The sequence below is a fragment of the Arachis duranensis genome, chromosome 10 (assembly GCF_000817695.3).
Source record: "Arachis duranensis cultivar V14167 chromosome 10, aradu.V14167.gnm2.J7QH, whole genome shotgun sequence".
NCBI lineage: Eukaryota > Viridiplantae > Streptophyta > Magnoliopsida > Fabales > Fabaceae > Arachis > Arachis duranensis.
The window spans coordinates 102,203,154-102,218,577 of NC_029781.3; the positions used below are offsets into that span (position 1 = coordinate 102,203,154).

Genomic DNA, 15,424 nt, shown 5'->3' on the forward strand with positions numbered 1-15,424 from the left:
TTATCATTATTTCTTCTTTAAGATTTTTCTTCGTTTTTCGACCACGCACCGTTGGATGAATACCTTCAGTGTAGTGTTTTTGGAAAATCCCCACCTTTTATTATGCTGTCCTGCTTTTAGACATCTTTGTATTTCATTTTTTAATAATTAATGAAATGTAACCTATTATCTTTGGAAAAAAAAGTTTATTTTTATTTAAAAAAGAGTTATTAATTATTTTAATTTTTAAAATATTATACAAATTACAAGTTAATTTCTAAAATGATGAATAGATAAATTAATTTTTTTAATTTAGAAAATTTAGTTTATATTTTATGTTAAATCATTTAAAAAAGTTTATTAAAAAAATTTTACATTTTATCGGCACTAATGACTAATTTATCCTTTTATTTATTTAATTTTTATTTAAACAAAAAAACTTAACACATTAAAATGGAACAACAACCGAACCAAACACAACAAAAAAATAAACTAAAATATAAAGATTATCAATCTATTATCATTTTTACTATTGTCGTCAATAATAAAAAAGATCAATACCAATCTATTTTTGTAATTTAAAAACGTCTTTTTTTTATGATCTTAACACTTTTTTTATTGTTAAAAATTTTGTTATTACGTTCTAACTAAATGTTCCAAATTACTATAAAAAACTCCTCCAGTCATATCTTTTGTTCCTTTTTTTTTAGACATACTAGTTCAATTTTCAAACAATTTTTTAATAATTTTCAGGATAGCTTAAAGTCTATCAAATTACCTTAACCTCGGATACACACCATATATGTTAGGTAAACTCATAAAAAAATAAATAATAAATAAATTTTATCTCCTTTTATACAAAATACATATTATCACTTTGATAAAAAAAAAATGCTTAATCTATTCAACCTCCTTTTAGTATTTATTTTATAGACTAAAATAAATTATCTAAAAAACTCAATTCTTGAAATACCGATTCACTCCAAAAAAAAATAAAATTGTTAGAATAATTGAGTGATGCATGGTAAGCCAGGTAGAATTTCGGTATCAGTAGGTCATAAATTATGGAATATTTGCTCGTGAAAGAGAGGGTAAAAGTGTCAGTAAAAAATTATCGTGTCAGGTGCATGCAGATGAGAACAAAGGAGGCGCGTGGGAGCACGCAAACATGTCAGGGGTGCGGTCGAATCGCCACATATCGTGGAGCAGAGGGTCCACGGGCACTGGTTTTTGAATGAAAAAAGAAATCAGAAAATGGAAACTCCTGGTTTTTGGGAGGGAAAGGTGGTTTCGGAAAAAAAGAAAAAAAGGAAAAAACAGAGACTGGTTTCTGGGTTTGGTGATGGGACTGTGGGCGCAGCTGAAGAAACTAGAAGGAGACAGACACACATGTAAGCCAATGGTTTTTGGATTTAGATTTGATTAATTAATTAATTAATTACTATTAATAAAGTGTAATAATATATTAATACCACTACTAAGAATATTAATCAAGACTTTTTTCAAAAGAAGATTGTATTCAAAAACTAAAAATGCTCAAAATGACTTCTTTCTAATTTTTAAAAATAAAAGTAATAATTTTAAACATTATTTTATTTTTAAGAATTAATTAGTATTTTTCTCTAAAAAGGACAATAATTTATTGTAGCGATTTATATAAAATAAATATAAATATATAATTGAAATGTAACTAATATCTAATTATTGTATTTGAGTAATTTTAAAATTTACTTTATTTAATTATGTAATTTATTTTTAAGTTTATTATTTTTAATAGAATATTCTTATGACCAAAATAGAAATTATAGCAAAAAATATAATTCTTTTTTATATCTTAAAAAATTAAATTTAGAATATTTATTTACAAGTTTTAATTATAAAATAAATCTATCCTATTAAATTTTTTATATATCAATGTATCCATGTAAAATTAAAAACGACAAAGAATTAGTGTATAAGATGAAATTCGAATTAAGACACATAATGGTATTAATATTTTGGTAATGGTCATTATAGTAGTGGTTTTTTTTCTCTCGTAATATTTTTGTAATTCTGTCGTAAATTGAAATTTTATTTAAAAATTTATTATTTGACAAATAAATTATTATATGTATAAAATTAAATTTAAATTTTTAACAATTATTTAAATAAATTAGTAAATGAACTACTAAATCCACCCAAATCGATTAGTAGTGTTATTTTTAAAATAGCAGCTACTGTTTTTGCACAAGTGTGATAGGACGATAAAGTGTGTGTTAATTTTGCTGGCGAATTAAAATTTCTAATTAGATGGATATATATTGATGCTTTTTCCTCCATTCTCAGCGATAAAAGGACCAATTTTACAACGTTGATATATTATTTGAGTAGATTACAATGTTATAGTAGTTATAAAACAACTAATATATCATGTAGATTGTTTGACATTTGTAATTTGAGGAAGGAAATATGTTTGATTTAATTTTTCGTTAACACGAAGTTTCATTCTCCACACTTCAAGGCTTAATTAAACTTAGAAGCTATTTTAAGTGTTTATGGAAAAGTTAAAAAAATAATTTTTCTTATAATAAAAAATTTTTTATCATATTTTTTTAAATAGTACTTTTAGAATTAAAAAAACCAAACACAAAATAATTTATTCATAAACTACTTTTATTATAAGTAGCTATTGTTTAAACTATTTTTTCAAAAGAAACGTAATTAAACTGTTTATTACCTAAATAAGAAAATACCCAAAATATATAATTACGACCAAAAAATCTCACCATAAATAAATCAATGTACATTTAAGACTGGAAGTGAGCCGAGTTGAGCTAGACAAAGTTCAAGTTCGGTTCACAAAAATTGCGCTTGACTCACGGCTCGACTCATTATTAATGTTAGAATATAATTAGGAATTTGAATAGACAACTTCAATACACTTAATAATACATAAATCCTTTTTCTAGTTTAGTCTCTTATTTCTAACATGGTATCAGAGACATGGTATCCTCCTTGAGGAGGATATGTTGTTTTTCTTCGGTTGAAATTACCGTATTTTTCATACTTTTCTTCCGTGCCATTTTTCTCCTTCATTTTTGTCACTTCTTTGATGCTTTTTCACCTTACCTACTAGCCTATTCTCTCCGTCTTGTGTCTTTCCGAGTCGAATGATCAAACACCAATGTCATCCGCTGTTTTCCTATTCTCATGAAGAAATCATATAGTTTTTGCGTTCTCTTTCGACAGTTCCGTCTACTTTTCTCGTGGCAGTTTTTTTTGCGTTCAGTTGTGGTAGTTTCATCTGGGCTTCCTTCCGACAGTTCCGTTTGCGCTTCTTTCAGACAGCGACACTTCCATCTACGCTTCCTTTCGGTAGTTTCGTGTGTGCTTCAGACAGTGGCAGTTCTATCTGCGCTTCTTTCAGGAAGAAGTAGTTCCATTTGCGCTTCCTTCAGATAGCGGCAGTTCCATATGCACTTCCTTTAAGTAGTTCCATCTGCACTTTCTTCAGACAGCGGCAGTTCTATCTATGCTTCCTTCAGACAAGCGGCAGTTCCATCTGCGCTTCCTTTCGACAGTTCCGTCTACACCTGTTCTACCAGTTTATGTATTTTTTCTCTTTATTTTGTTTTTTTAATTAAGTTTCAAATTCAAGTTGTCACTTAAGTTTGAGGGGGATGTTAGAATATAATTAGGAAATTGAATAGACAACTTGAATACACTCAATAATACACAAATTCTTTCTCTAGTTTAGTCTCTTGTTTCGAACATAGTATCAGAGCCATGGTATCTTCCTTGACGAGGATATGTTGTTTTTAAACAAAAAAGTACTTTTATATTGTTATACCCAAACATAATTAATAAATAAAAAGATATTTTTACATGAGATACCCAAACATAAAATTACTTATACTTTTTCATAAGATCTTTTAAAAAAGATAACTCGAAAAAGATCTTTCTTAAAAGCTCACCCAAACAATTCCATATAAACATACTCCTGGAAAATTGAAAGCAAAGTAGTGAACAACCATAAAAGGGTTAATCTCTTCTTCAACGCAAGCCACCGAAGAAAACAATGACTTACTCACTCAAATCCTTGTTCGCGTGCCTCACAAAGATGTCATAACCTTTAAACTTGTCTCCAAGCGGAGGCGCTCTCTCATCTCCGCCCCCTACTTCCGTCGCTGCCATGCCACAGTAAAAAGAAGAGTTTTTTGTTTGTTCTTATATCACTTCACCAATCCTATAAATTACGGATTCAAATTCTTCTCCTTTGACACCTCATCTTCATCATCTTCCTGTTTTCCCGAAATTCTCAATCTACATTCTTGACAGATATTACAATCTTGTAATGACTTGATGCTTGTCCACAAATCAAAAGACATGTTTATCTATAACCCTACAACTGGCTTGCCCTTTCCGTCGCTTCATGAAGCACGTTTCGCGCATTATTCTCTAGCTTTTGATCCCTTGCGATTTCTTGGTTATAAGCTGATTTACATTTTTCATGACGGATATTCAAAGGAAGGCTGCTACCAAACCATGATTTACTCCTCGGAATCCAGAGTCTAGAATCTGCGCGGATCTTCCTTCTGGACTCCCTTGGAGATGATGGATTTTGCACATGGAACCTATTTCAAGGACTCGGTTTATTGGATTGGCAACAAAAGTAAAATGGCACTGCGTTTTGATCTGAAGAAAAAGTGCGTGATAGTTTCGTGTGCGCTTGCTTCTTTCAAACATCGGTAGCAGTTTCATCTGCCCTTCTTTCTGTCAGTTTCGTCTGCGTTTTCTTCAGACAATGACAGTTCCGTCTCTTATTTCTAACATCTATTTTTGAATTTGTTGAATGTTTGTTGAGTAGTCGATTTGAATATAAAAATACTTAATTTTTTGAATTTGTTATGATTCTATGTTTTTCTGCTCTGAAATTGGTGGACTTATAAATGAAATTCTAGATCAGGTTACTCTTCAAAAAAAAATAACATATCCTCCTCAAGGAGGATACCATTGCTCTGATATCATGTTAAAAATAAGAGACTTGACTGAAGAAAAGATTTGTGTATTATTGAATGTATTCAAGTTTCTAATTATATTCTAACAATTAACAATTGAGTCTATTTCTTAAACTCAAGCTCAGCTCACAAAAAATTTATGAGTTGGTTCGAATTCACGAGCTGACTCAAATAACAGAAACATATTCTATAATTCTATGTCAATAAATTATAATTTATATATACTAACAAATATTAAAAAGATCATTTTTATATATTAAAAACCTAAATGAGTAAACAACATCAATTAATTATATTTTTTATTGACTAGAAAATAGGAATTAGGATTGAAACTTGATAAAGATTCACGTTGGAAATGCACAATTTTTGTTCTATTGACTAATGCACAAATCAAAATAAAAATATATATGTAAAATTATATATTACTATTTTATATGTGTATATATATAATATTAAAAATATAGATTACATACATATAAAATATATGTATATATATATAATCGAATTAGTTTACGAACTAATGAGTTAAGTTTATTAAAATTTAAATTCGACTCATTTAATTTATGAGGTCAATTTTAAGTTTAAATTCAGCTCACGAACTCAACTTATCAAGTTATTAATGAGTCAAGCTCGAATTGACCCATAAATTGACTTGACTAATTTCTAGTCTTAATGACAAATATCAACTCCCACGGCTTATGTATTATTTTGAATATAATTTTTATATCTTTTAATTTTTGTGTTAAAATTAATTAATAAAAATAAAAATATCTTTATATACCACAAAAATATTTTAAAAAATGATATAAATGAAAAATCACACAAATATTATGTCTCGAATTAAATTCTATGGACGCCAAAACATATCACCTCAAATAAAACGCAGATTTAAGTAACAAGACAGTAAAATTGATCCATAACAAATTAAAAAAAAAGCTTATTTTTTTAGAAAAATCCAAACCCCAATGTCATTTCTAATTTCTTAATCTTTGTCAGGTCTTAATAAGGTCCCATATAAAAATGATGTTCCGCATCGTGATGATAAAATTAAGATATTGATTAGTTGGTAATCACACATGTTAAGAGAATATACATTGCCATTTTAAATGTTTATACAGATATTTAAATGCTTAACAGTTAACAATACTAAATCAGTTTTAATTAATTGTAGAAATTCTCACATGATATAATGAGGACCTATCATAAATTCATAATTAAAAATTTAAAAGTTTGTTACAGGTTCATGAATCTATCTCACTTAGCAAAATTTCAACTCCTCCTACAGACACTGAATTTTAAATTACCACTTGTGATGGCCTAGCTAATTACATAAATAAATTGTTTGCATATGACTTGGTCCATATCTTCAACTTAAAGAGAAATATGTCATTATTATAAAGAAATTGTTCATATAAAATGTACTAAGTATTTGGAGGTCAAGTACTAGAATTGGAAGAAAAAGCCTCATTTGGGAGATTCTTATTTCTTTTATAATTGTGGGATTTTAATGGGGTCAAGTTAGGTTAATCAAATTTTATATTTTTAATAATTAAACTTGGACGCTGATGGCTGGATTATACTTGAAAGGAAAAAAAAGAAGGAATAATTAGTTCTAAGAAATTTAAAACTTTTGGTGTGATATAATTTATAATACCATATCATAAAATCATCTTTCTTAAATTTATTCTATATTATTGTGATGTAGTGATAACATATAGTAATACCTAGAACAAAAAGTATAATTTTCTTCTCTATACAAATAGGCTGGGTGATGAAAGAAACTAACGAACCAACTTGGGTTGGTCGAGTGGTCAGCTTACTCGTCCGCTTAAGCAAGTGTCGGGGTTCGAATCCCGCCTTGTACATGCAGTGACCTATTGGCCAGCGGCAAATCCTTAAATGGAATTCCGATCTGCAACGAATTAATCTTTAGCCTGTCGTGCTAGAGAATACTGTGGGCAACCAAAAAAATGAAAGAAACTGACTAGTATGGTTGTTATTGCCAACAAAATATGCCAAAATGTGGCACAAAATAACATTTCATCCTTTATGTAATATTTATTATATTAAGGGTTTTTTTTAATTCATAATTTGTTGTATTAAATATCTATATAGAATAAATGATGAATGTGCTACTAAATTTTTATAATGATAAGTATTATGAAATAGAATAATACCTTAATTTTTACAACTTAGATTTTGACGTATTTTATCAAATATTATTTATATCTAAATTAAAGATTGATATAGAGATGTTTATCTCTTAACTTTTAATGACTAAATTAAGTATATTGTCATTATCATAACCTCGCAAAAGTTAATTTTATGGATTCCCCTTCAAGAAAACTGAAAAAAACTTAATAGGTGGTGGCAAAGATCCAATGGTATGGGATTTGGAGCTACACAAGTTAACAATTTTTACTTTTTCCGATGAATTAACTGCATGCTAGATAAAATAAAATTTAGAAATATTTTAAAATTTTTGATAAATTTTAGAAACAAAAAAATATAATTTTTTATTTTTCTTTTTTTAGTGTAAGTTATTTGAAGCATCGTTGGTTACATTGAACATGCCCATGTTATTTCTTCAAGCTAGTTAGGCTCTCCAAACTTGATGGGGTCCAGGTTTACAAATCGAATATAACCATGTATTTAACTATTTCTGTAAGGAAAAGTCTAGGGGGCCAGCAATTTTATTGAATTTTGGCCAGCATGAACCAGCAGAGGAAGGTGAGCCATTGGATGAAATCTCACACCAATCTCACACCGTCAAATCATCATTGATGGCTAGTTGATGGCTAACAATCACAAAAATTGCTGGCCCCCTAGCATTGCTCTTTCTGTAAACATGGTTGTTGAAAATAAACTATATCAATTTATGTCTCAACATACGCTTCATAAATCATAAGAGTAGGGATTATTGGCATTGTATTTATTTTGATAAAGACTCATATAGTTGTTTCTATATAAAATTTATAGTTAAAAAATATTAGATAATTTAATATATTTAACTAAATTATTGTTTAATATTTTTTAATTATCAATTTTATAGGTAAATTTTCTTTTAAGGATGAATCTCCATAATCCAACTTTTCTTTTGCTGAACCATCAAGAAACCAGTCCAACAACCGATACTAATTCGGTTCGACCTTCAATAAAACCACCCAATTTACAAACCGGAATTGAAGTAGAAAATTGGATAAAAACCAGCAAATTAGACAGAACGGGCCATACTATCCTCTTGGATTTTTTTTTGTGAAAAAGAGCCTATCCAATTTAAAAAATGAACATAGTTTTATAGTGTTCTTAATATAAGTTTTCATCAAAAAATCAGAACCAGAGTGAAAGTGTGTAGCAGCCAGTGAGGAAGAGACCCAGACCAGTAGGTTCTGATAGGTGTGGTTTGTGGTGGGCCTTGGCCCAGTTTCCTAGCTCATAGGCAAAAACAAATTAAAAAAAAAGTAAAATATCGTTTTTGTTCTCAAACATTTGGAGATAAATCTTAAAATTATTCCTAACGTTTCAATCATCATATTTAAGTCCCTAACATTTTAAAATTCACTCAATATTGTACTGCTGTTAGGAATCCGTTAACAGAATTAACGGCGGGACAAAATTGAGACAATTTTAAAATGTTAGGGACTTAAATAGGACGAAAACGTTAGGACAAAAACGATACATAAAAATAAATTTTAATTTTAATTTTATCTTTCAATAATATTAATTTTTTACTGTACATAGTATTCAATTATTTTTTAATTACATCTAAATAAATTACACTTAATCACATTACTTTTATTTTAAATAATTTATTTTTTTATAATTTTAAAAAATTTTGATACATTAGAGACAAAAGGTATAATTTATATTTTATCGTATATATATTATTTTTTCTTTTCTGCAAGTTTATATACTGGTCATTCTACAAACATTTCATGATAACTAAAAATCTTTAAGACTAAAATTATAAAAAAAATAATTTATTTAAAATAAAAGTAATATGATTAAGTGTAATTTACTTAGATGTGATTAAAAAATAATTAAATACTATGTATAGTAAAAAATTGATATTATTAAAGAATAAAATTAAAATTTATTTCTATGTATCATTTTTGTCCCCAATGTTTTCGTCTTATTTAAGTCCCTAACGTTTCAAAATCGTCTCAATTTTGTTCCGCCGTCAATTCTGTCAATGAATTCCTAACGGCGGACAACATTGAGTCAGTTTTAAAACGTGAGGGACTTAAATAGGACGATTGAAACGTTAGGGACAAAAATGATACTTTACTCTAAAAAAAGTCATTGAAATATATTAAAAAGTATTTACAAAATATTTATAAACATTTATATGATATAATATGATAAGAATATAATTTAAGCATTTGTGTTTATGTTTTGTGTGTTTATTTTATGATTTTATAATTTTTTATTTTGACTGAATTTTTAAATTTTTTAATCAATATCCTGATTTGATATCTCATTCGATATTTAAAACATTAATAATTAGAGAATAAAGGATAAAAATATAAAATATTAAACTTGAATCAATTCAATTTTCATTAATTTACCATCTAAACGTTAAAATTGATTTCCAAATCAATTCAATTCAATTCTCATTTTATATCATTTATCCCAAATAAAATATTAGGTAAAGTATTAAATTGGTCTCTTGTGTAATCCTGTCTTGGTGTTTAAGGTAAAATATTCTATTTCAATCTAAAAAAGTCTCATTAGTTTCAATATAATCCCACCGTGAGATCAAAGTTAAATAATTAACGCAATATCCTACATGCAGCAATACAAGAACAAGGTCGATAATCTGGTAAATAAGTACAAGTTCTAGAAGTTAAAAAATCAACCGTGGATGTATCAATATATTTATTTATGATTCTACTTAGTTTTATAAAAACTATTTTATTTAAATTGTAAAAAAATGATAAATAAATGTATTGATGCATGTTGATTTTAAACCTCATTTATTCTCTAGATTATCACCTTATTCTTATATTACTATCATGTAGAATATTTCATTAATTATTTAACATTGATCTCATAGTAGGACTACGTTGAAATTAAATAATTTTTTTTAAATTTAAATATGACACTTTAAATTTTAAGGACAAAAAAAAAATTACGCCTTAATATAGGGACCAATTTAATACTTTCTCTTAAAATATATTACTTAAATTTAATTAATTTCAATTGAGCAAATATTTTTTTCATGTTTTCAAACTTCTTCAGGAAATTTTTGTTGTTTTAATCTTTCACACATTATTATGTCTGTTAAACTTTAAATTAAGAGTATTTCTAACCTTTATAATTTTACCAAGTCTGTTAAATCAAATAATTCATTTTCTTGTTACACGAAAATTTATGAAAATAGATTTTCTTAATTTTTTTGAGAAGATTTATCTTTAAAATAGTAAAAATTCATACAGATATTTTTATATAAAATTAATAATTAAAAATTATTAAATAATAATTTAATTAAATACATTAAATTATTAAATAATTTTTAATTATCAACTTTGCATAAAAATGACGAAAGTCTTCCCCTTTCAAATTACACCGTTACATATAGCAAAGGGACAAAAGGCGATAAGCAAACCCATACATGAGAAATGGTGGTCACATATTCACAATTAATCAACTATGCTTGAGGCCAAACATGGAATGGGGCTACAGCTTCAAGCTTGTGTGGAAATGACTCAAACAAAAGAAAAGAGAAAAAATATCAATTCCACTGCCATCACACATTTACGTTCTTCCAGGAAAAAAAAGGATAAGATTATGGTCTCTTCCTCCACGTGGCACTCCCACAGTGGTTGCTAACGATAAGGCTAGCATTCAAATTTTTTCCACTCTCGTGTGGCTAATATCCCATAATGCTATCACTCACCCAATCCAATGGCTCAAATTCTCCACCAACCAATCCCTTCTACTTGAGGCCATTGGATTTCAATCCATCCCACTGTACCATTATATAAACAGAGTTAGAGAAGCAGCTTTGCAGTTCAAGCAAGTTAGAAAAACAAAAGAGGAAAACATGGCTTCCTCCATGATCTCCGCCCCTGCTTTCACCGCCGTTAACCGTGCCTCCCCGGCACAGGCTAACATGGTGGCTCCATTCAGTGGCCTGAAATCCTTGGGTGGCTTCCCAGTCACCAGAAAGACCAACGACATCACCTCCGTCACTAACAACGGTGGAAGAGTCCAATGCATGCAGGTAACAACATATTATAACATAACAACCACTTGCAATAAATATTAATAGGTCTCAGAGCTCATCACTTTTATTAAATCTAGTCAATATTTAACTACAAAAAAAATATTTAACTACAAAAAAATGCTAGAAAGATAAAAAAAAAAAAGTTAGAACTTCTCTTATTTAACATTTATTAATTATCGCAATAATTAATAAACCTTACATAAGATACATTATGACTATTTTTGACTAATTTCCTTTGTTTATCAAATATTTCCGAAAAAAAAAAGAGTGCTTAATCCTCCAGATATTAACTATGACTAATTAATAGTTACAAATCACAAAATATACTGATTCCTAACACTACTGGAATGTTAATTAATGGATGAATGATTGTATCAGGTATGGCCACCACTTGGGAAGAAGAAGTTTGAGACTCTTTCATACTTGCCAGACCTGAACGAAGAGCAATTGAGAAAGGAAGTAGACTACCTTCTAAGGAAGGGATGGGTTCCGTGCTTGGAATTCGAAGTCGGGGTAAGTTAGTTACATATTTTAACGGCTCCTTTTTGTAAACTAACTAACTAAGTAACAGAATTGTTGCGTGTTGGTGGTTAGTTACATATTTGAACGGCTATTTGTTATTTTAACTAACTAACAAACTGGTCGGAATGTTGTGTGCAGTACGGATTCCCGTACCGTGAGAACCACAGGTCACCGGGATACTATGACGGAAGGTACTGGACAATGTGGAAGCTTCCCATGTTTGGATGCACCGACTCAGGTCAGGTCATCAAGGAACTTCAGGAGGCTAAGGCTGCATACCCCAAGGCATTCGTCCGTATTATCGGATTCGACAACGTTCGCCAAGTGCAGTGCATCAGTTTCATCGCTTACAAGCCAGAGGGCTACTAAATCTTATAAAACCAACGAATCATTCGTAGACTTCTCTTTTGTGTGTACTCAACCATTGTAACAGCCTTTTGTTTTTTTACTTGTTCTTTATTTTTCGCTTTTGTGCGATTTCATCCTCTGTATTTTTGGTTTCTGTTTTCGGATTACCATATGAAAGGATGAGAACTGTTTAATAATAAACTATTATCTTTTGTGAAAATTCAGCTGCTTAACTTTGGATGTTATGAGATATACAACAATTTTTTGTGAATAAGGTGAATAATAGGTTTTAGAGTTGGCCTAATAAAATTAAAAAATACTCCACTTTTAAATTATTAATCATTCGTACACCTAATGAATTGAATATCTACCTGTTATTAATTATGCATAAGTAAATTAAATTAAAAATAATGAACATAATCATCTGCATACTTAAATTTTATATCTGATATATCTATTATTCACATTGTTTATTATTCTTCTTATCTACTTATATTTTTTCATTAACTTTAGGCGAAATTGATAATTAGCTGTTGTCAAATAATTTAATAGATTTAATTTCGTTGTCAAATGATTTGAAAAATTTAGTAATGTACCTCAAATTTCAAACTTTTTTTAATAATAAAAGTGATTATTATATTTAGATAATTTAGTTACAACTCTATAAAGTTAATACAATTATAATTGCTTGAATAATAAAATATAAAATATAAATTTAATTATCTAACCAAATTAAATAAAACAATTTAAATTTATTAAAAACGTACTAATTATATATTCTCTAACACCAAGGATCCTTTGTTGGATGGGGTCGAAAATGAAATCTACACTGAATTGAAGTCAGATAGTGTTATTGCTAGATAAGTGATGAATCACACAAAGGAAAAATTGATGTATATAATAAGTACAGTTCATATTCTTTGGTCCCCTCCCTCCAGTAAAATGATGATTCTGAAAGCAAATTGTTTCAAAATATGAATCGCATTGGAACAATATAATGTTGCCAGGAAGCCACTGATCTTCCAAAAAAAATAAAACAATTAATATGAGTTGCTTAATTCTTGGTATCTAAATCTCAAGATACTGTATATAATCTATTGGAGCAACCATAAATGCTTTAACAATCTTCAATTTGCATATCCTTGATGGGACAATTTCTCAAGAATCTTTGAGGGCAAAAATTAAACATTATTCTTAAAACACAAATGAGTGTTACATGCAAAAAGTTTTTCGGGCCACATATGGTTTACATAATGATTTTACATTTCTGACAAGTTTACACTAAAAATTTTGATTTGAAATGTTTTTTCATTAAAAAATTCAAAAATATCAAAGCATTATGTATGATCATTTGAAAAATATTTTATTTTTATTTTCATTAACAAAATAGGGTATTATTCTACAGCAATGAGATAGTGCAATTTTTCTAATGTACTAACTAATTAAGTAATTATTATTATTATTATTATTATTATTATGAGGGCGGTTACATATCCAAGTTTTTTTGACAATTAAGTCTAATCAAGTTAGTCCAAATTCAACAAAAATCAGTTTTATTAGTGGAGCGTATATATAAATATTTGGCGTTTTCCTCCTCATCCTCTTTCTTCTTCTACTTCTTCGCGTTTCTCCTCCTACTTCTTCGCATTCCTCTTCCTTCTTCTTCGTGTTCCTCCTCCTCCTTCTTCGCGTTCCTACTTAACTGCAACATCAAGTAAACCTCAGTTAATTAACAAATGAACCGAAATTAGTTTAAATTTGAACAAAACTAAGTAAACAACCGTACATGAATAAGTTCAGCAAATTCAAGCGAAACGAAACTAAATGAACCTAAATTAAACTAAGAAATGAAGCAAAATTTCTTAAGAAATAAAAAATTTGGTCAATACTTAACAACAGTATCAAGTGAACCTCAGTTATTTACAGATGAACCGAAATTAATTAGTTTAGCTTTGAACAAAAACTAACTAAACAATCACACATAAATAAGTTCAGCAAATTCAAGTGAGACAAAACCAAATAAACCTAAATTGAACTAAGAAATTAACCTAAATTTCTTGAGGAATAAAAAATTTGGTCAATACTTAATCGCAGCACCAAGTGAACCTCAATTAATTCACAAATGAACCAAAATTAGTTCAGATTTGATCAAGTAGTAAAAAAACTCAATCATTAACAAAAATGCGTTGAATTCATTTTTAGATCCAAATGAACCTTAAATAAATTAAGAAATGAACTGAAATTATTTAATAATGACACAAGAAAAAATCAGAACCAATAAAAATATTAATAAAATATTGGTATTGTTAGTGATGATGATAACGAAAGAGAAAGATAATAAAAATAAAGAAGAAGGAGGAGAAAGAGGTGGAAGAGGAAAAAGAGGAGAAAAAAAGAAGTAACAACAATAAATGTGTGTATAAATTTAAAATATTTTGTTGAACTTAATTAATGTTATGACTTAAATGTAGAAATTTATTTTATTATTATTAATCATGGGTCCGATGTTTTGAATATCTCACATCAAAATAAATAAATAAATAAACAATAATAAAAGTTGTGAATAAAAATAACTTATATTGCATTAATATCGTGATTGGAGCAGGACCTTTAGACAGCTACACTTGTGGACAATGCTAACTTAAGATAAAGAAACAGATAACAATAAGTTTCATCACCTCCTTTACCAATACTACCACATCATATATGTTTATGAAACATTGACATAATACGATTGATGGAGTAGTGCCGTATGAGACAGCATGTAATCTTGATATTAAAATGGGAAATTTCGAAGGACTCACATGATGATGCACTTTGCTTTCATCGCTATATTGATCGAGCATTCTTGTGGTGAAGATCGTAGGAAAATTAATAGTACATTCATTTCAAGCAAAATCAAAATATAATAGTGCAAAAGTTATAGAAACATTTATATATAAATACTGTTGTTTAATTTATTTTTAATATATATTTTATATTATTAATTAATTTTAATAACTGATTTTAATCTACATTTATCATAATTATTGTATCACGAATTCTTTTATTCCTAAGTTATAGGCTTGGATAATAAAGTTTAAAATTTTGCAGTCTGTATTAGCTCCGTATAATATAAAAGCTAACTCAATTTTAATGCACATTTTTTCTCAATTTAAATAAAAAAATAAGTAAATTATATGATAAATAGAAAAAAAATTGATATTAATACAACCTTAAAACTGAAAAATAAATAAATATAAAAATATGTATTTTATCACTATCACCCTTATCCTAATTACCAAATCATTTCTCTTTAGCCTTTACAGATTCTTTATTGCACATTTGCACTATAGTGCAAACTCAGTTG

At 28.2% G+C, this 15,424-nt stretch overlaps 1 protein-coding gene across 2 annotated transcripts; it reads left to right on the top strand.

The window, feature by feature from the left end:
- Window positions 1-10,975: 10,975 nt before the first annotated feature.
- On the top strand, window positions 10,976-12,295 carry LOC107471479 (ribulose bisphosphate carboxylase small subunit, chloroplastic 1). Of its 2 annotated transcripts, none has more exons than XM_052255454.1 (3): window positions 10,976-11,202; window positions 11,584-11,726; window positions 11,866-12,295. In XM_052255454.1, exons 1-3 carry the CDS (start codon window positions 11,023-11,025, stop codon window positions 12,155-12,157), a joined length of 615 nt encoding a protein of 204 aa, XP_052111414.1. In that variant the 5' UTR covers window positions 10,976-11,022; the 3' UTR covers window positions 12,158-12,295. The 2 variants fall into 2 exon arrangements, with proteins under 2 accessions (XP_052111414.1, XP_015946432.1); XM_016090946.3 differs by having other exon boundaries at window positions 10,979-11,202; window positions 11,584-11,718.
- Window positions 12,296-15,424: the final 3,129 nt, after the last annotated feature.